At 40.2% G+C, this 22,031-nt stretch overlaps 1 protein-coding gene across 2 annotated transcripts in view; it reads right to left on the bottom strand.

The window, feature by feature from the left end:
* Positions 1-22,031, bottom strand: part of NELL1 (neural EGFL like 1) — an 821,556-nt gene that overhangs the window by 336,545 nt on the left and 462,980 nt on the right. For both annotated transcript variants that reach the window (XM_040638900.1, XM_040638901.1), the window contains exon 14: positions 659-781. In XM_040638900.1, coding sequence (XP_040494834.1) covers positions 659-781 — 123 coding nt within the window. The remainder of the gene's footprint in view (positions 1-658; positions 782-22,031) is intronic.

The raw sequence follows: 22,031 nt of genomic DNA, 5'->3' as shown, positions 1-22,031 counted from the left end.
AGCATCCAGGCTGAGGGGACAGCGAGCACAGAGCCCTGAGATGGGAATGTGGCTGGCATGCTTGAGAAATAGTAGGAATAATATATTGGTTGTAGAAGGAACGAGGGGGAGAGAAAAGAGAGATGCCAGCTGAGAGGAGCCAGAGACCAGATTCTGAATGCTCTCATAAACCATCAGGAGCAATTTTAATTTTAATTCTAAATGCAGATGGCAGCCAAGGCACTGCCTCTGAATTGCTGAACTGCTCTGCACACAGAGAGACTTGAAGCCTCCTACCCAAGCAGACACCTCGAGTATGGCCACGGGCAGTGCCCACTCACCCTCTGAGCAAAGCTCACAGGGAATAAAAGCCCACATCAGCAATCACAGTGTCCCTCACAAACTCAGGCCGAGAGGCAAAGCCAAACAGAGCCATACACAGCTGTGGAACCATGCCCCTGACCCAAAGGCATACCTTTTGCATTCAATCCAAAATGGAGACTTGAAGCATTTTTTCTTCTTCTCTGCTGCCCAGTGCCCTCACCAGGTGACAGACCAGGAACGGAACCCTGGCCAGGCTCAGCTACCATCATGGCGAAAAGGGTCTGCCCCATAAATACCGGAAGCCCAGGCAGGGAAGCTGCTCTCAGCTCACCCCTAAGGCACCAAGCAAGCCTACCTCTGCAGACGGTTCCATTGCCCACGTAGCCCGGTTTGCAGGTGCAGCTGTGTCCCTGGACAGTATTGGTGCAGATGGCATTCTCGTCACAGTTGTGCTGCCCGCTGCCACATTCATCGTGCTCTGTTCGCAGGGGGAGAAAGACAGAGAGACATCTTTTCGTAAGTTGCCATTGCAAAGGTTGGAAAAGTAAGCTGGGACTTACCAAGTAAGAGTGACAGGGACTAGCAGGTATGGGGATCTTCCTATGTACCTGGCAGTTTCTACGCCTGGTGCGTTTGAAATCTCAACCACTCTAAAAGATGGATCTCATTATCCCCGCTTTACAGGTAAAGAAACTAAGGGTCTGAGAAGTCAGTGTCTTATGCAAGTCACATGACTGCTAAGTGCTGCTCGAAGGGCATTGTCTTTGCCATGTCCTGCTAAGGTTTCTATCAATGCTCCAAGGCAATGTTTCTCAACAGGGAGCAATTCTGCATCCCCTCCCCACTGGAAACACCTGACAATGTCTGATGACATCCTTGGTTATCATGGCTTGGGAAGGGGGTGCTGCTGGAATCTAGCGGATACAGGCCAGCAATACTGCTAAGCATCTTACAATGCACAGGAAAACCCAGCCCAAGAAAACATCAATTAGTACAAAACGTCAACAGCACCAAGGTTGGGAAAACTTCCTCTAAGGTTAAAGAAGGAAAAAGAAACAATCCCACGTGGGAGATTCCATGGTTTCTTTAAAACTGAAGAGGAAGTCTCAACTAATATAACCTGGCAAAGAAGCATTTACTAACGAGGAATTTCAAAGGAATTTCATTGGTCACAGAAAATGCTGGCAAGCATGGGGTTGTGCTGAGTCCAAAAGGGATTTATTCTTAGGATCTCTCTTCAAGGGCCTTCAGCGGGACCCTGAACTCTAGTTTTCCACGCAGCCCAAGTTCACAGGGGTCAGCATACAACCCTGGGCCACATGGTTGTATATTTTCAAATAGCTGTGGCATCCTTAGCCCAAAAGATGTTGGGGGATGCAGATCTAACAGTTTACAAAATGGACTGGAAGATTCCAGTTAGAAACCAAGACTTCACAGATAACAACACTTTCCCGTCATAATCAGGAAGTTTAAACAGTCATCCAAACAGCTACTCTGTCAATAAACAGTATGAAAGTTTAGCCCTTATTCCCTCTAACACCTGCTAGTATAACTTCTTAGAAATTTTAAGAAGAAAATTCAAATGGGTTTACTTAACTCACAAGAGGTTGTAAAACAAGCGTTGAAATCCCACCTAGAAACCTCCCCAAAATAACACTAATTGAACAACACTAAAAATTCAATATAGTTTATACAGTGTACTGTTAGATCAATGTAGCAATCAACTGAAATATCATCTATCTTCATTCATTTTTATTCCAAATTTTCTAACAGAGACCCGGTAATGAGAAGGGTTGAATTCTACGAAGTAGAGCTGTTTTAGCCACCCATGTGCAATTACAGTTGAGCACACACAAGCATATGACTCTTGATTTAACACCTTGGATTAAAAAAAAAAAAAAAAAACAAACTTTTTTTTTTTTTTTTTTGGCCTTAAGACCAACCCCAAATGGTCAGTGAGAAATGTGCACAGGTTAGGAAGTAGGGCAAAGAGATTTAAGACGACTCACTTCTAGTCTGTGCTAATGCCATCTCCAGCACGCTCCAGAAATAGCATAACCCCATGGATGTCAGATCAAATTTACAGATCTATGAGCACCTAGTATACGCAGGTACAATACCAGGGCACATAGAAAAGTCTAGGAGTGTAAACTTCGACACCCAAGTTTTCAATATTGAAATTCATTTAATAATGATTAGGGTCTGTATTGGGTGGGGATACAAAGGTGAGAAGATATGGTCTCTGCTCACATGAACATTTTAATAGGAGCCACCAGACCTCAACATGCAACTAAGCAGAACACAAGGGAGAAGTGATAAGGGTTGTAAGTAGGTGACCTTATATTTTACCAAACAATATATTTTAGAGTTGAACGGGGACTCTGTTAATAATCGCACTGGAATAGCAGGCATGACTCAGAATAACCGACGTAAGCTGGCATGTGTGGTCATGCTAGATAGGAGGAATAAAGATAAACTGAAGTAAGAGTCCCCTGGAGGAAAGCAATTTCTGCTAATAGGGAGAAAGGTCTTGCAAAAGGTAGTATTTGAACTGGGCTTTTAAAAATGGTCATGGTTTTCTCAGTCAGAATTGCCCACCGAGGGCACTACAGGTGAAAGAAAGGTATGGTTTTATGCAACATCCCAAACATCTGGTCCACCCTCACCTACCTGGTCTGTTTCCCCCCCAAGCTTTGTTGAGGTATAACTGACAAAACTGTAAGTTATTCAAAATTCAAAGTGCTCAATGTGATGGTTTCTTATATGCATACATAGTAAAACACTTGCCCTCATCGAGTTAATTATTACATCCATCCTACCTGGTCTTATCTTCCAATTATTTTTGAAGCAAACCCTCTACTCTGCTGAGGTGGCCCCATCACTGGCCTGCAAAGGTAGGAGTTCATTCCTACCTCTCTCCAGTTTGTCATTTTGTTTCCGTGACTCAATATAGAGTCTCCCAATTTTACTGGACTATCTGTACCCCTGCCCGTCTTCAAACACCATTTCATGCCCATTCTTTTGTCATAAAAGCCTAGCATAGCTGCTTTCCACACCATCTTGGAACTTTTGCCAAATTTGGTATCTTTTTTTTTTTTTTAAGATTTTATTTATTTATTTGACAGGATAGAGACAGCCAGCGAGAGAGGGAACACAAGCAGGGGGAGTGGTAGAGGAAGAGGCAGGCTCATAGCGGAGGAGCCTGATGTGGGGCTCGATCCCATAACTCCGGGATCACGCCCTGAGCCCAAGGCAGACGCTTAACCACTGTGCCACCCAGGCGCCCCCAAATTTGGTATCTTTACCTCCTTGGAGGCAATCACATACATGGTGATATTTGCCAGTTTTATCGTTAATGTCTTAACTAATTAACTTTGAAGAGAGGAACTGTACCATATTTCATACAATCTTCCCCTTGCCTATCATGACTTCACATAATGGTCCTGAGCCCGGAGTGTGCCAAGCATTGAGCTAAATGTTACACATACATCATTTAATTCTCCTATGATTCATATGATGATGGCTCATTTTACAATGAAGGAGCTGAGATAAAAAGACATTCGATAATTTGCCTAACATCACAAAACCAGTAAGCGGGGGAGCTCGGAATTGTGACACTGGACAGCAGGGTTACCACATCACTGAGCACTTAGAAGCAAATCTGGACATGGCTGAAGTTAAACCAAGACATATGGGAATGTTTCCATAAAGCCAGAAAGGAAGAAGGCCTTTTTCTATACTAGCCCCAAATTCCCACGGAAGATCTGACCTATGTTGGACAGAAACAATGGTAGAAGAAATGGTCTCTAAAAACATCAAATTCCCTTCCAGCTGTTGGAGATGCTGCAAAAGGTGCAGGACAAGCACCTGGAGAGGTGGCATGACAAAGCAGTTGAGAGCACAGACTCCAGAACCATGGAGCCTGGTTAGGGGACCCTGGGTTGGCCACTTATTAGCTGTGTGAACTCGTTATTGAGACAATCTGTGTCTTAGTTTCCCAAGGTGGAAAATGTGGATAATAATAGAACCTATCTCCCGAGGTTGTCGTGAGGATTATATTAGTTAATATAGGTAAAATGCTTATAGCACATTGCAACTAGTACATGCTCCCTCCATAAATGTAAGCTGTTTTATTATTGTTATTACTATTACCATCGCTACTGCAATTATCTGGGAGCAGACTTAATTGTTGGATAGTAGTTAAAATTGGTTAAGAAAACACTCTCTTTCCTTTATAGGCTGGTAGTTCAGGTAGAAAGGCTGGGAAGAGACAAGCTTTTGAAGACAATTAAATAAGAATACCTCTTTGAGGACCCAAATGCATATTTGCTTATGTTCAATTATGGTCCCCAAGAAACAAGAGACAAGATTGGGAAGGGGAAGGATGTATGTTTATAATTGTTGCTGTATGACCTGGGTTTGATTACAGGGTATTTGGAGTATCCAACCTCTCAGGAAAAAGAATAATGATTGTGGTGGCATGCTGTTTCTCCACTGATGATGATAATTATTGGAATGCTGGCTAATATTTATTGAGCACTCACGAAGCACTGTCATTATCACATGGGTCCCTTCTCCTCCTCTTTTTCCTTTTCCTTCCACAGAAGGGCTCAGAAAGACTAATCTACCTCTGTAACACTGCGATCAAATGTAATCAATAGCCATTATCCATTAACACCTTGTTTTCCTTAGTGGACTAATTGGGACCCAAACCAGCTACTGTAACAGTCACTTCAGCTGCAAATGCTCCATGCCTGGGGTCTGGCTGGCTTGTGGCTTTCCTTTGTCCAAAGTGATCTCTTGGGGCACCTGGGTGGCTCTCAGCTGGTTAAGCGACTGCCTTTGGCTCAGGTCATGATCCTGGAGTCCTGAGATTGAGTCCCACATCAGGCTCCCCGCTCAGCAGGGAGTCTGCTTCTCCCTCTGACCCTCCCCTCCTCATGCTTTCTCTCTCTCAAATAAATAAATAAAATCTTATAAAAAAAAAAGTAATCTCTTATCTATTTTATGAAATTATTACAATGACCCCCACTGGGAGATGCTAAGCCCATCTCACCAATCACATTTTATAGATGAGGAAATTGGGATTTGAAGCACCTAAGAAGTGTAAGTACATAGATAATACATTGTATGTCTGGAACTCAAACTCCTATCCATCTCTTCATCTCTTCTCCTGCATTCTTTCCAAAACTCCACTTTACTGTATGATCCAAAGGAATTTCCAACGTGTTGGCCACAGTGTAAGTACAGTTTTAACTTTTAAAGGAAAATAATCACAGATTTAGGGGAAGTTGCAAAAGTAGTACAAAGAGTCCCAGCTTACATCAATAGTGCCATCTTACACAGCTGTAGAACATGAAAGCCAGGAAGCAGACATTGGTAAATTACCATTAACTAGTCTACGAACCTTATTCAGTCTACACCATTTTTAAAATCTACATGCATTTTGAGGGGTGTGTATGTAAGTGTATAGTTGTAAGCAGTATTATCCTGTGTATAAGTTCAGGTAACTTACCATTTCCCCACAACTACCTATCCCCAGGCCCTGCCCCTTGCCAGCTACTAACATGTTCTCATCTCTATAGGTTTGTCATTAAGAGAATGTTGTATAAATAGAATTATACACAGGGTAAGTAAATTTTATAGCTAGGTTTTTTTTTTCCCTAAATAAAACTCCCTGGAATTCCATTCAGGTTGTTGTATGCGTCCATGGTCCATTTCTTTTTGTTGTAAAGTACTCCACTGTGTAAATGCATCACAGTGTTTTCAACATACACACATTAAAGAACACTTGAATTGTCTCCTGTATTTTGCTATTATGAATAAGTTTCTATGAACATCTGTGTACAGGTTTTTATGTGAACATATATTTTCATTACTCTGGAATAAATATGCAAGGGTGTAAATACAAGGTCATATGATAAATGCATGTTTCATGTTTTAAGTAACTGCCAATTTTCCAGAATGGCTATACCATTTTATATAACCATCAGCAATATATAAGTCATCAAGTTTCTCCACATCATGGTCAACATTTGATATTGCCACTTTAAAAAATTTTAGTTATTCTGATGGGTGTGTAAGTGATTCTGCGTTGTGTTCTTAATTTGCATTTTGCCAATAGCTAATGATGTTTAGCATCTTTCCACATGCTCATTTTTCATTTTAGGCTTGTCTTTGGTGAAATAACTGCTCATGTCCTTTACCCATTTATAACTGGATTTTTATTTTACTGTTAAGTTTTGAGAATTCTTCATATGTTCTAGATATAAGGCCTTTATTCTGTGGTTTGTAAATATCTTCTCACGGTCTATACATTGTATTTTCATCTTATCAGTCTTTGCCATGCAAAAGGTTTTATTTTTGATGAAATTCAATTTATTTTTTATTTTATGAATGGTGCTTTTAATGTCATGTCTAAAAACTCTTTGTCTAACCCTAGCTCTCAAAGATTTTCTTCTATTTTTTTTAACAGTTTTACATTTTAAGTCTATGACACATTTTGAGCTAATTTTTAGATATGGTGTAAACTTTAGGTTGAGGTTTATTTATTTATTATTTATTGCCTATACTTCTCTAATTACTATACTGCCAAATGCTGAAAAGGCCACTTTTCTTTCATTAAACTGATTCTGTACCTTTGTCAAAAACCAACTGGTTATATTTATGTTGGTCTATTTTTGAGTTCTCTACTCTGTTCTAATGATCTATGTGTCTATTCCTCTGTAAACACCACACTGCCTTAATTACAGGAAGTATATAGAAAGACTTAGTATTAGATAGAGTAATTTCCCCCACTTTATTCTTCCTTTGTCAAAATTGGTTTAGTTATTCTAGTTTTTCTATATTTCTACATAAATTTTAAATTAAGTTTATTTCTATAAAAAGTCTTGTTGGGATTTTAATAGGGATTGTGTTAAACTTACAAATCAGTTTGTAGAAAATTGACATCTTTATCACATTGTCTTCCAATCCATGAACATAGTATGTCTACCTATTTACTTATTCTTTAATTTCTTTCATTAGTGTTTTGTAATTTTCAGCATACAGATCCTGTACATGTTTTGTTAGCTTTATAACTAGCATTTCATTTTACTTTGGAACAATTGTATATAATATTACCCTTTTAATCTTGGTTTCTACATGTTGGTTGCTAGTATATAGGGATATAATTGATTTTTTTGTGTTTGTATCATAGCTTGTGACATTGCAGAACTCATCTCTATAATTTTTTTTGTAGATTCCTCATGATTTTTTACATAGACAATTATGTCATCTATAAATAGAAGTAGTTTTCTTTCTTTCTCTCTGATCTCTCTGCTTTTTTTTTCATTTTGTTCCCTTACTGTGCGGACTTCCAGTGCTATGTTTCACAAAAGTGGTGAGAGTGGACATCATTGGTTTGTTATCAATCTAAGAAAGAAAGTGTTCAGTCTCTCCTTATTAAATGTAATGTTAGTTCTATCTCATAATACCTTGTCAGTACTGGGTGGAGGTTCAGCTCCCTGGTGAGCTCCACTAACGATGAAGTTGGGAAGAGTAGAGTGTCTATTAGCCTTGCCTTGCAGTGCCTTGTTCAGTCTCCAAGCTGCTGGGTGGAGTGGAGGCCCAGGTCCACGCTGAACCCCACTGACATTACTACAGCAGGTTCTCTCTGCCAAGCAGGTTTCCCATTGACAGATGGTTAAATTAGAGGGGCTATTTTCAAAAAGGTTTTCTGTTTGTTCTTTTAATACCCCTTTTCCCTAGAAGAAGTAGAGTTGGCTTTTCTTGGACCTTTTAGAATATGTGCCTATTGCTGGTTTTGGGTTGCAGTCTTTTTTAGCTCCTCAACTAGAACATACGAGATGCAAAAATAAAATGGGCAACTTACTCCTTGTGGCTCCTCAAGTCCCAAAGTTCCCAGGTAGTTCACCTTCCTTTCACCTTTCAGAGTCTTCCTGGTTATTTGTTGTGTGATATCCAAGGGTTTTTTTGTTTTCTTTTGTTTTTGTAGGAGAAAAGCCCTGGGAGAAATGGAGCTAGTCTGTCTTGGTCAGAATCGAAAGTCTTCCATATATTTAATTTTTAAGAAATTAGTCACTTTCCTCCTCTGCTTTTTTCTATAGAGTAAAAATAATTGGAACTTTTCATAAGTAACATTCATTGAGCACATACTATGAGACAGACTCTGCTCTAATATATTAGCATTCATATGACGTAAGAATTATTATCATCCTTATTTTCTATATGAAGTAAGAGGAACAGAGAGACTGTGGGCCAGGGTTCTAAGGTGGCAGATTCGAACCAAGACAGTCACTGTCAAACCATGACAGAAGAATTAGAGAAATGTCATTGTTAGTCATTCTTGAAACCCCTTTCTCCCTCAACCCCTTATAATAAATCCATCACCAAGTCTTGATTTTTCTAAGTATCTCTCAAATTCATTCCTATATCCCAATTTCCATTGCCATCACCCTCATGCAAATCACCACAATCTCACCCACATCTAAGCTGCTATCAGTTAAGTTAGTGCTGTAGCTTCTTAATGGAGCTTCCCCATATTTATTATTGCCCACTTTTAATTTATTCTTCATATTACATTTAGAACAATCTTTTAGGAATTCAAATCTGATCATCTTGCCATACCTGCTAAAATTTTCCATCCTTTTACTTCACTTTGGTCTCAAAATGTGGACATTGTTACTATATCCGTCCTCCTGGTCCCATCATGGTTTCACCTCCACCTAACTGCCTAGCACCATGTTGTTTCATTTTCACTCTTGCCTGCTCTGCTCAACCACACTGTCTTTATCTCCTTTCCTGGGGTCAGATACTTTCACAGGTTCTTCCTTCTACGCCTAGTTAATGCTTGCTTATTCTTGTTATCTCAACTCAGTCCTCACCTCATCAGAAAAGAACACCTGATTTCCTTGATGGTAAGTTTCCCCTGTAACCTATTCATATGACACTCGGCACTTCTCCTTCATAGGGGTAATCAGTTACAATTTTATGTTTATTAGTGTATTGGTATTTTTACTAATATACGCCTTTTCTACCATAGCATAAAATGCTTGGGGATGTATCTCAAATTTATCTTTCTTTACTTTTTTTTTTAAAGGTTTTATTTATTTATTCGAAAGAGATAGAGACAGCCAGCGAGAGAGGGAACACAAGCAGGGGGAGTGGGAGAGGAAGAAGCAGGCTCATAGCGGAGGAGCCTGATGTGGGGCTCGATCCCATAACGCTGGGATCACGCCCTGAGCCGAAGGCAGACGCTTAACCGCTGTGCCACCCAGGCGCCTCTATCTTTCTTTACTTTAGATCCAGCGCCTAGCAGAACTTCTGAAACTTAGTATGTGCTTACTATTTACAAAAGGAAGAAAAAGAGAAAAGAGAGTGAGGAAAAAAGGAAAAGAATATGATTGCCTGTAGCATCAAAAGTTGCAGAGAGGTCCAAGAGAAATAAGGTAAGAAAGACAAAATTGAAACAGGCAGTTGAGGATAACTCAGAAGAGTTCAAAAATGAAATACAACCGGTACTGATGCGTTGCTGTATTTATCACAGTGACTTTGTGGGAGGAGGAGAAAGTGATGTGGTTTCAGGAGCTCTCTTTGAGGCAGGCCATTTCTTTCATAAGGAATGACTAAGGATTGTGAGAAAATCTAAGCCTTGTAAGAAAATATCTGCAAATCATTTATCTGACAAGGGACTTGAATTAGGCACATATAAAAAACCTTTACAACTCAATAAAAAAATAAACCAATTGGAAAATGGGGAAAATATTTAAATAGACATTTCTCCAAAAAAGATATACAAATGGGTAAAAAGCACATGAAAAGATGCTCAGCATCATTAGAAATTATGGAAATCCAAAGCAAAAAACACAGTGAGATACCACTTCACACATACTAGAATAAAAAACACAGACAACAAGTGATAAGAATGTAAGGAAACTGGATCCCTTCTACATTGCTGTTGGGAATATAAAGCATTTCAGCCACTTTGGAAATTACTTTGGTAGTTCTGCAGACTATTAAACATAGGGTTGCCACATGTTCCAGCAATTCTACTCTAAGGTATATATCTACGAGAAATGAAAACATATGTCCACACAAATACTTGCACAGAAATGTTCATATAAATGAAACTCATAATAGCCAGATGGTGGAAACAACTCAAATATTCATCAACTGATGAATCCATAAAGAAAATGTGGTACATCCGTACAATATTATTTTTGTATATTATTTTATATTATTCAGTAAAAGAGAATGAAGTACTTCTATGTACTACAACATGTATCATGTTATGAACCTCAAAAACATTTTGCTAAGTGAAAGAAATTAGTCACAGAAGACCACGTGCTATGTAATCTCATTTACAATGAAATGTCCACAATAGACAAATCCATAGAGACAGAAAACAGATGAGTGGTTACCTAGGACTAAGCTTGCGGAAATGGAGGAAGATGGTGAATGGGCACCGGTTTTCTCCTTGGGATGATAACAATGATCTAAAGTCAGATTATAATAATGGTTGTGCAACTTTACTTAAAACCACTGAATCGTACACATTAAGGAGGTAAACTTCATTCTATAAAAACTGTATCTCGATAAAGTTTTAAAAAATTATTAACATTTACCTCTCTATCAACACTTTAGGATGAGGATGTAAAGACGCATCAGAAATCACTCTCAGATGAAACGGGTATAAGGAATGTTAATTATTTTGCTAACACCCTAGGAATATGCCATATTACCTGAACTGAAAATACTATTTTTTTTTAAAGATTTTATTTATTTAGTTGACAGAGATAGAGACAGCCAGCGAGAGAGGGAACACAAGCAGGGGGAGTGGGAGAGGAAGAAGCAGGCTCATAGCAGAGGAGCCTGATGTGGGGCTCGATCCCGTAACGCCGGGATCAAGCCCTGAGCCGAAGGCAGACGCTTAACCGCTGTGCCACCCAGGCGCCCCTGAAAATACTATTTTATAGTAATATTTGGGAGGGATAAAGTAATTATGTATAATATGTATGCATCAATTACAAGATGGTCCTAACGTTCCTAAATGTGAAATCTGAAAATCTATGCTTTAGGCCCAAGGACATATGTAATCTATAATCTAAAATGGTGCTTGAATTCAAGAAACATCTTTCTAAGTCAAAATAAATACAACTCAAATCTCCCCATTTGATGGAATGGACACTAAATCTCATTCATTATTTGGTTACTTTCCACTCCACTTTGTACTCAGCAGGATCGCACTATGGTTCTCAGGAGTTTAGACAAAAGTTCATGAGTAGATGGAGTTGCACACTGGTTACTACCATAATCCATAAAAAGGCAGCTCAAAGTCCTACTGATGCCCGAAGCTCAGGTGCTAAGATCTTTGCAAGAGCAGGTACCCTATTATCAGGGACCTGATTCTTTAGCTACACCACAAATCCATCTCCCCATTGGAACTGGCCTCACTCTGGAAGACACCCCTTTAAGAACTTATGGGTCTCCATCTTCTCTCTTCTGGGTGTAGCAACTTTAGCTTGGACCCCTTTGACCTCCTCATATACCAACCCTATAATCCCAGCTCCTTCTGTGTAATTCAGTCTCTTTGAAAATGTGTATTAACTCTGCCCATTGGCAAAGAGTCACTGGGTCTCCAGAACTGAAAGTTGTCCTTCACTCAAAGCCCTGAGTAGGGTTATGAGCAGAATGGGCATGTGGATTACAGAGAAAAGGTAGGAATGAGGAGTGGGAACTAGTTTCCATCCTTTTCAATTTTCCCATAGCAGTAAGAAACAAAACACAAAGTAGAAACTCAATCAAGTACCTTTCTACTCGGATATACAGTGTTATATATTAAATATGGCATGTTACATAGAATGTATATTAATCATTTATGTATATTTGTACATACATAGAAAGTCTATAAAATGTATGTTACACTATTACCAGTGGTTTACACTCGGGAGAGGGTGAACAGAGGATAAATGGGAGGCATTTAAACTATTTATTTTAGTCACTTTATACTTCTGAACTTTTCTTTTTACAACAAACATGCATCTTTTATTACTAAACAACAGGGTTTTTTTAATGAATGAAAGAAATGGTTTCAGATTTGTCTAAGTTTGTACAGAAAAAACAAAGCTTTGTAGGCTGACCAATCTGAATGCAAATCACAGCACTGGATGCACATTCTAGAGAGACTGGGCTACGTCCATGCTCCAGTTTCTGTGTGGACAACACTATGACTAAAGAGTAGAAAACTTGGCTTCGTCTCTGTTTCCTCACATTTGAACAGACTCTCCTACAGAAGAGATGCTCAAGAAACATTTATATAATGTATGCTCATGAAAATAAACTCTGTAAACCATCTGGTATCATTTTGGGCACCCAGTAGGTGCTCCAAAAATGGCAGAGACCATCACCACCATCATGATCACTACCACCATCATCACAGTGCAATGCTGGCCTGCATTTTCCATGAACCCTTCCTCAGTAATTATGGGAAGATTTTACCAGGAGCTTTGTTATTCTCCTCTATGCCGCAGAGGCCCTCGGTCCATGTCCAGCTTTGTCACTGGCACACTCTGGGATCTCAGCAAGTGTACTTAATGTCTCTGAGCCCCAGTGTCATCACCCAAAAATGAAAACAATAAGACACATCACACAGAGCTGTTGGAAAGATTAGCTGAGAAAGCATGGAAAAAGTGTCTAGTAGCACCCCAGCCAAGTAATATGGATTCAGTAAATGTTAATTTTGCTCCACAGGGATAATTTAGAAATGCATCATTAAACTACAAAATTGATGAAGAACTGAACTGAGTTCCAATGTCTCTGGGTTTCTTTTAAAACACCTGGTCCAACAGGAATATCCAATATGAGAATAAAACAAGCAAAACTGTTGTTAGACTTCGGCTTTATGTAATGGTCTTGTAAGCATCCCCAAAGTGACCCTTTTTCTGAGGCCCTTTGTCTCTCCATTATGAAGAAGATGGCTTGCAAATTTTTGGGGTTCTACAACTACCCGGAACTCTGAAGAAAACTGTCTAACCGTAAAATACTGGGATGGAAACACGGCAGAGCAAATAACCCTGCTTATAGACATAATGTGTATGCTGTAGGACAGTGTTGCTTTCCAAAGAAAAATAAAGTTGCCTGATAGAAATCTGATGTACCTCTCTTCTAGTGATCAATTACCAGTGCTCACAGGTAGTATAAAATATCATTTTCTTCTGTGTCTATGGAAGAAATTCCAAGAATGCCCCAAACATGCTACTTTCAAGGTAACTTCACCATTCCCCATCAAGAGGTCCAGCCTAATTACCCTTCTTTTGAATCTGGATTGCCCTTAAAAACATGTATCTAACCAAGGGAATGTAGCATAAAGTATGTAACATGATTTCCAAGGCTAGGTCAGAAGTCTGTGAGCTCCTGGATGCCCCATCTCAAGAGATTATCTCTTAGAACCAAACTGCTATGCTGTAGAAAGCTGAAGACACATGGCCAGACATGTATACATAGTCCAGTCAATGGACCCAGCTGAGCCCAGCCTTCAAGGAGTGTCAACCTAAGCACCAGACATGTGAGGAAAGAAGCTTTCAGAAGATTCCATTTCTTAGGTGTCTAAGCTTCTCCAGCCACTGATGTCTTCCCAGCCGAGGCCCAGATATCAAGGAAATACAAGCCACCTCTACTGGGCCCTGTTTAGATTATTGACCCACAGAATTTATGAGCGTAGTAAAATGGTGGTCATTGTACCCTAAGTTTGAAGTAGCCAATTATACAGCAATAGGTAACTAGGACAGTATCCTTGGCCCTGCACCCGTGGTGTGATATGAAACAAGAGTTCAAGGAGATTTGTGGAACTCTGCTGAAATGAGGCAAAGCACATGGAAAGACTGTGTTTGCTCCTCTGTGATCAACTTCCATCCTCAAAGTGAGCTGTATGAAAGGATGACTTCTTGACAGTTGTTGCACTCGGTCTTTACACTGCAAAGTCTTCAGTTATCACTTAGCATAGATGGACCAAAACAAACCCAAAGCAGCACAGTTCTGCAGCAATCAAAATATATTTTCATCAACATCAACTAAACGATGGTCCCGGGCTCATCAATGCCTATGTGGATAGCACTGTTGAAACCTGTCACTACATTCTACATTCAGTTCCTTGGGTTAATGAGGTCTAATAATGTATGAATATAAGAGAAGGAAGGAAATCATCCCAACAAAACTAAAAGGTCTTCCTGGAGAATTTACAGGAGGACAGAAGCACAGACAAAGGTCAGAGACAAGTTTCAGCTTCCCTAGAGGAGGGAAAATGAAGTAATTGGAAATCGGAGTTCTGGACACACACAATATTAGGTTAAAGTCTCAGCTTTGCTACTTACTGACTGAGTGATGTGTGGCTTCTCACACTCCTTTCCTTTAGTAAAAAAGGCTGGAAAAAGATTAAATGAGATAATATGTATGTGATGTTATTCAAATATTTATCATGCACCTGCTATGTGTTTGTATTATTCTAAGCACAGAAAACAAAATGGTGAACAAAGATAATTTCCCTGGCATGTAGTGATCACATTCTAGTGGGGAAGACAAATAAGTACACAAGAAATATGTATATAATTTGGGAAGGCGATAATTAATATGAGGAAAAATAAAGCTGAGTGAGGGGATGGGGAGTATTGGGGTGTTAAATTAGATAGGCTTCTCTAATGACACATAAATGAAGGAGTAAACCACACAATGGTCCTGTGCAATAGCCCTCAAGGCAGAGAGAAAATGAATATAAAGAGTTCAGATGGGGAAGGAAGGGGTAGGAGGCTGGGGCGGCAGGAGGGAAGTGAGGCGACTGGAAGATGGTAGGAAATCAGGTCTTCCAGGTAGCTATGGGTCAAATCATGTAGGTCCTTTTAGCCATAAGGAGTGTATTCTAAGTGTGGTAGAAGCCTATGGTGCGTTCCCCATCACCCTCTACGTGAATTGCTTAGAACAGCACTTGGCATATTATAGCATAAGCTCATTAAGTGGCTATTCTGTCGAGTTATTATGGACAAATGCCAAGGCAGGACAGCAGAAACACACTCGTCTGCAGCAGCACTGAGTCAAATCCCCCACTCAAAGCAAGTGATGAGGCCAGAGAGCATAAGACCTGCAGGCTCCAAGTGGAGCCGACTGTTCCGGGCAGACATGCAAGATGTAGTAACAGGGAAATGAAAGCCTGAAGGGATGTCAGGCGTTCTGCTCTCACACAGACTACATTACTCTGTTCTTCATGCAAATCCAGATTGGGAGGAAGCAACACTTTGTGCAGGAACATATTATGATTTGCTTGTGACTGCACTGCTGAATACACAGTGAGCTAGTTGAGGTTATGGACACGCCTTGTTTCCAGCCTTGACACGAGGATCCAGTGCTTCGCTGTGCAATAGGGCATCCACGAGCCACATGTGGCTATGGAGCCCTTAAAAGACAGCCAGTCCGGATTGAGATGTGCTCTAAGTGTAAGATGCACACCAGATTTCAAGGCTTAGCTCCATAAACAAGAATGTAAAATACCTCAATAATTTTATATCAATTACACATTGAAACAACATTTTGGACATATTGCATTTAAAAAAAAAGGTTAAATTTTATTTCACTCGTTTCATATAATTCTCTTAATGTGCCTACGAGAACATTTTAAATTATGCATGTGCCTAAGCATTATATGTCAAATGGGTACCTACGTGTCAGGTGTTCCCTAAACGCGGACAGGAAATAAATAAAGGAAGAGGGAAAGCCCTCAGAAGATTTCGGCATTCTTAACCAGGGACAACAGGCTTTACCTTGAAGGCCAGGTTTGATCATCTGACTGGTTGCCTGGAGTGCCGTATGAGAAAGCACTCAAGGTTCCAGCTCACTGAGAAGATTTCTGGGGTTAATTTATAATATTTGCCATGGACACGGGAGGAGAATGTGACACCCATGTAAAATGTAATGAATATTTCTAGCATGAGAATAATAATATCAATAATTTGAGAATGCATTTTATACTGGGCATGTGCCGAACATTTACTCTGGCTGGAGATTCCTCATCCATGCTCTTATTCTTTTTTTAAAACAACATTGAAAGATAGTAATGACCATCCCTGTCTTACCTATCTGAAAAATGAGATTCAGAGGGTTAGGTACCTAGGCTATTAAAAAAAGTTCAAGGTTTGACCCCAGGACTGCCTCTCTCAAAGCTCACTCACTAGGCACAACTGGGCATGATCAGGCACTACCTTCTGATACCACACCCCCCTGGGATGCTGGGTTGCCAGCAAGGATCTCTGCGTTCTACTTCCTCCCTAACGGTTGGTGCCTGTTTGGTCAGTGTGCAACTGTGCTGACCCACCTGTTGCATATAATGGCATCAGCAGAGTATACTCTCAAGCCCTTTCTTGACCTTGGTAGATTAGTCTAGACCAGTAGCTCGCAAACTTCGCATGCACCAGAATAGGGAGGGCTTATTAAAACACAGATTGCCGAATCCTACCCCTAAAAAGTTTCTGATTCAGTTGGTTGTGGGTAGGGCCCGAGGATTTGGATCTCCCAAATGTTCCCAAGTGATGCTGACACCACTGGTCCAGGAACCACACTTAGACAATTGTATGTCTGATCCAGCTTCCAGATCTTCGTGGCCACACATCACATTAATACATCTGGGGGAATTCTTAAAATGAACCAATGCCCAGCCCTAGAGGAGACCAACTGAATTAGAATCTTTATTGTGGGGTTCAGGCAGAGTATTTTTTAAATCTCCCCCAGGATAAACACGAAGGTTGAGAACCACTGAGCCCTCTGCTCCTCCTGTTTAATCCTCCTTTCTAGTTATTCCGAAGGATAACATTGGAAAAAGATCACCAAGCCCATTCCAGTCAAGGAGCCAAGCCTTATTGATTCACTGCAGACAGGTTCAACACCAGGGCTGAGCTCCAGCCTGGGGGTTAATGCGTGGGTGCTCGCGGGTCCAGAGGCCACGGGATAAGTACAGCAGGAGACAGAGGCCCTAGAAATGCGACCCGGTAACTGACAGTCTGTCCTACAGAGACATTTTAACGGTGATTAAAGGTCAATATGTATTTAGTCTCTGTCCTTCGCTTCATAGCTGGAGAATCTTCCAATGTGAAGGACGCTGACGTTATAACTACAGGAATGAAATTAGATGGAATGGAAATGATCCAGATCTGTGAGGCTCCCCAAAGAGGAAACCCAGTGCAGCTAGCATCTAATCCTGTAAAGTCTACAAAGCTAAGAATTTCAACTATAAACATAATGAGGTGTTTTTTTTTTTTTCATAAAAGTAGGACAAATCCTTGGAATCTAAAAATCTGATATTGACTTCTCCCTTTGCAGTGCCAAACGTGAAAGCAGCAGATGGTCTCTAAAACCTTTCCCTTATCCCTGTCACTCAAAAAAAAAAAAAAAAAAGAATCAGGACCATCAAATGAAATAACTTCTTACCTGTGAACTTTTCTGGTGTTTGGTAACTTTGCAGAAACACAACTCAAAACTACCCAGCATCTCCTGGACACAAAGTTCCTACGACACTGCTATTACAGAGTTAGTCACGGGAGGATTCTTTCTCCTCTCTAAAGACACGTTTCCTCCTTTTTAAAACGTTCTTTATTGGCTATGGCTGTGCCAAACATGCTGAGTAGCTGTAAAATGCAAACACACTCTCAAATATTTATTGACTTGACTTTTCAAGACTTCTGTAACAAAATGCCTTTATGCTGTGCTCTCTGCGGTGCGTGCGTTCAGACCCACTCCTTAAAAAGTCCTTGAAAAATTACCCAATTCCCATTTGCCGTATAATATCAAGAGATACTTTCTTTATGATTGACTTGAGATTATCAAATTTCAAATTTAAGTTTTCCCAATGCAACTTCTGAACAGCAAAACATTCCACTAAGTTTTTCTAACCTACAACCTCATCGAAAAGGAATCCTATTCTTACATTAGAGAAAGCATCTATTTGCAGCAATAAAAAATACTCCATGTACTTATTCGATCTTGACTTTTGGATTTTCACCTATTAGTAGTCAAATAACACCGGATTTCCCCCTGGCCTTCATGTTGAGAGAAGAACTGACAAGAAATAAACTGTCAGGGAAGGCATTAGAGTCATATTCATTTTAACTGTTCAAATATTATAAATGACTACCATTGCTCAGTGGATACATGGTTTAAAAACAGTGACTGAAAGTTTTGCAAAACCCTGTCATTAAAGACTACAAGATTTCCACTTGGTTCTTTCTCTTTGGACCGAAAAATGGGTTAGTCCATTTTGTGATAAGTTGGCCCTCAGAGGGAGTTGCAACAGCTCAAAGGGAGCTCTGATGGAACCACTGTTGACTATGCAGAAAAGCACGTCCACGCCGCCTTCTTCAGCATCTCTTCGTGTTCCTGATAAGCTTCTGGTCCAGAATCTAAATGAACCGCTGCTTCATAAATTCTCCACGGGAAAAAGCCATTTTTGAATTCTGTCACTACACAATGTGCCCTTTAACTACGCCTAGGAGTCATCTGGAAAGTAAGAACATGAAAACAATACACCCATAACAGTACATACTGCCATGTCTTTGAAAACAAATAGTGAAAACCAATTATAATAAAAGCCTCACATTCACTTTTCATTCCACAAACACACACACGCACACGTACCTACCTGACGTACTGCTGGCCTCAATAAAGGAGGACTTTAGAATGCAAACAAGATGAGTAAGTCTTAATTTCATCTGCCCGAATTTACCTTTCAACTGTATATTCAATCAAAATTGACCAAAAATATTTGTGATATGTTTAATCAGCAGCAAACAGTGCACTGAGAACTTTGCCATCTCACTTACTGAAAATTAATATACCTTTTCAAACACTCAAAATGTCGTTAAGGGAGGTATGATAATTATATCCTCGCCAAAGACATGATGCTTCCAACTTCATCTCCAGTCAAATTAAATAAATATAATCGTGCTTACATTCAGACATCATAAGCAGGGGTTGCAATTAAAAGATAACACCCATCTCTGGGATTTAGAATAAAGAACTATAATTACTACCACAGAAGCAGGAAATGGAAAGTGTTATAAATAAAGAACTAAAAGGAAAAACATATTACTCAGTCCTAGTCACTCGAATTAATATCATCGATTACTCCAACACTATCTCCTATAATCAAGTAGTGGTTCCTGTGTAGTAGTTTTGCCTTTTCTTCATGTATCTTTGACATACAATCTAATAAGCCCATTTGAAACGTGTAAGTTACACTATAACAAAAAGTTATACATGAACAGCACTTTAATTAAAAATAGAAGTTAATATTTGGTTCTCACATGGATTCTGGAAGATAAGGCAGAAAGCTACTATTGTCAATATTTTGCCTGAGACTGTGACCAATGTCTCTTGACTTGCAGTCCAGAGAATGAGTCTTCCCGGGAGTAAGCAGAGTGCCCTGCTCAAGCACTTACATCTTACACCCACCAAAGGAGGAGAGCGCTGTCATAACCATCATTTTACAAAATGAAAAACTAAAGCACAGAGAGGTGAAGGGCACTGTCACAGTTTCCTACTCCGGCTGTTACAAATTACCAGAAACTCAGTGGCTTGAAACAATGCAAATTTATGATCATTCAGCTCTGGAGGCCAAAAGTCTGAAGGCCGAAAATCCAATATGGGTCTCACGAGTCTAAAATGAAGGTGATGTAGGGCTGCATTCCTTTTGGGGCAGTGAGGAAGGCTCCAGAAGAGGATACTTCCCCGTCTCTTCCAGCTTCTGGAGGCTGCCTGCTTTCCTTGGCTGATGGTCCCATTCACGCATCTTCAAAACCAGCAATGTCGAGCTAATTCCTTCTCAGGCTCCCATCTGTCTCCTTCGTGCCTCCCTCTTCCACTCATCTCTTCAACTCATAAACAAACACCCTTGTGATTACACTGGAGGCACCAGATAATTCAGGATAATGAAGCCATTTCAAAATCATTTGACTGGCAACCTTAATTCCATCAGGAACCTTTATTCCCCTTTGCTTTCTAACCCCATTTATTCACATGTTCCAGGGATTCGAATGCGGATACCTTCACAGGGACCACTATTCCGCCTACCTCAGGGACGCATACCTAAGAAGCAGTATAGCCGGGACTTGAACACAGAGCTACCCAGGCTCTCAAACCACTCTATTAAATTGCTAACCTCACAACAGGCCCAAAAGGATATGCAAAGGTTTCCTTGCCAGGGAGGCAAAAGTGCCATCCCTACTATGTTCTCTCTCCATTTACTCCCTCAATTGCTGAGGTTTAATAATCCGAGACAACCTAGCAAATAAGAGTTAATGACTGGGCTAGCATCTCTTCCTCCAGCCTCTGGGAATGCTTGAGGAATATTTGATTGCTGGTTGCATTTTTTCCAACACCAAATGAGGAAACGTACTCATTAGAGATCAGCAGGGGTTTCACCAGGTTTGCCATGTACTGATTATCGATACAAGGCTGTCCCCGAGCATGCTGTATTTAGTTGTCAGAAGATGTGGTTAGGTATGCCTGCAGCTGAACTTCAGAATGGGAACTGGATACTCAGACACTAGAGGACTCTCAAGGTTTTTAAGCTGGAGGACCATGACCCTCCAGCTTCCCTGTGCATACGTGCTCCACACTAGGGTCAGTCCCAAGACCTTGGCAGCACAACAAACCACCCACTATGATTGGACACCAGAAGCTGTGTCTGGGTGGCTGAGGCCTCTACGATGCTGTTGGTTATGCTTACTCAGGACCCTCTGTTCTATATCCTTTCTTAAAGCTAAGTAAACTTGCTGCTGGGCAAACCAGTCATGTCTTATGGATTTGACTGACAACACAAACTGGAAACAAGACCTGCTGTCTTGTTCAACCAATGACTGTGCATCTTTCCACAATCCACGTTTAAGAGCCATTCCTGGGACTCTAGTTTCAATCCTGCTAAATTTGACCAGCTAACATCTGTATTAAATACAAATGACAACAGACAGTCTCCTTTTTCTTGTAATAGTTACATTTTGTGCAGCTTAAGAATATAACTGAAGGACTCATGATGAAGGCAAATTTATTAAAAATTAAAATATATCTGTATCCCAAGTAATATGTATTTCTTATAATGCCAGAAGCACTCCAAGTAAAAAACTGAAAATACAACATAGAACACCAAAAGATTTTAAGGTAACCTGCTTCCACTGAACTTAAGGTGGCACTAGGAAATTATGATAGCCTGATGGACTGAGCAGACATTCTATTATATATGGTAATAATTACATGTCCATATGGCTCATGTACAGGCTAGGATTCATTGCAACCAGGTTTTCAGATCTTTCTTATTTTTATATTTAGTGTAGTACATCACCAAAAAGAACGTACAATGCTTGTTAAATCAAGATACTATATTTAGGATTCTTAACAGTTGTTGCAGCTACGAAGTAAATAAAAAATAAGTAAATCTGGGAATAAGCAACTGCAACAACGGTACTCCAACCTTTAAAGCATTTGACAATATCAAGGCAAATTAAGGATGCACACAGAAGGAGACCTATGCTGGTGTATTAATTCCAACATCATCCACCATTATCAAAAGTAGTCAACAGGAAAAAAGGAGAGTAAAGGGGTGCCTGGGTGGATCAGCCATTAAGCATCTGCCTTCGGCTCAGATCACGATCCCAGGGTCCTGGATCGAACCCTGTATCGGGCTCCCTGCTGGGCAGGAA

Source organism: Ursus maritimus, unplaced genomic scaffold (genome assembly GCF_017311325.1).
Source record: "Ursus maritimus isolate PB19 unplaced genomic scaffold, ASM1731132v1 scaffold_23, whole genome shotgun sequence".
NCBI classification, from domain to species: domain Eukaryota; kingdom Metazoa; phylum Chordata; class Mammalia; order Carnivora; family Ursidae; genus Ursus; species Ursus maritimus.
Note: the sequence above shows the minus strand (reverse complement) of the source record. Positions and strands in the feature narration are given on the sequence as shown.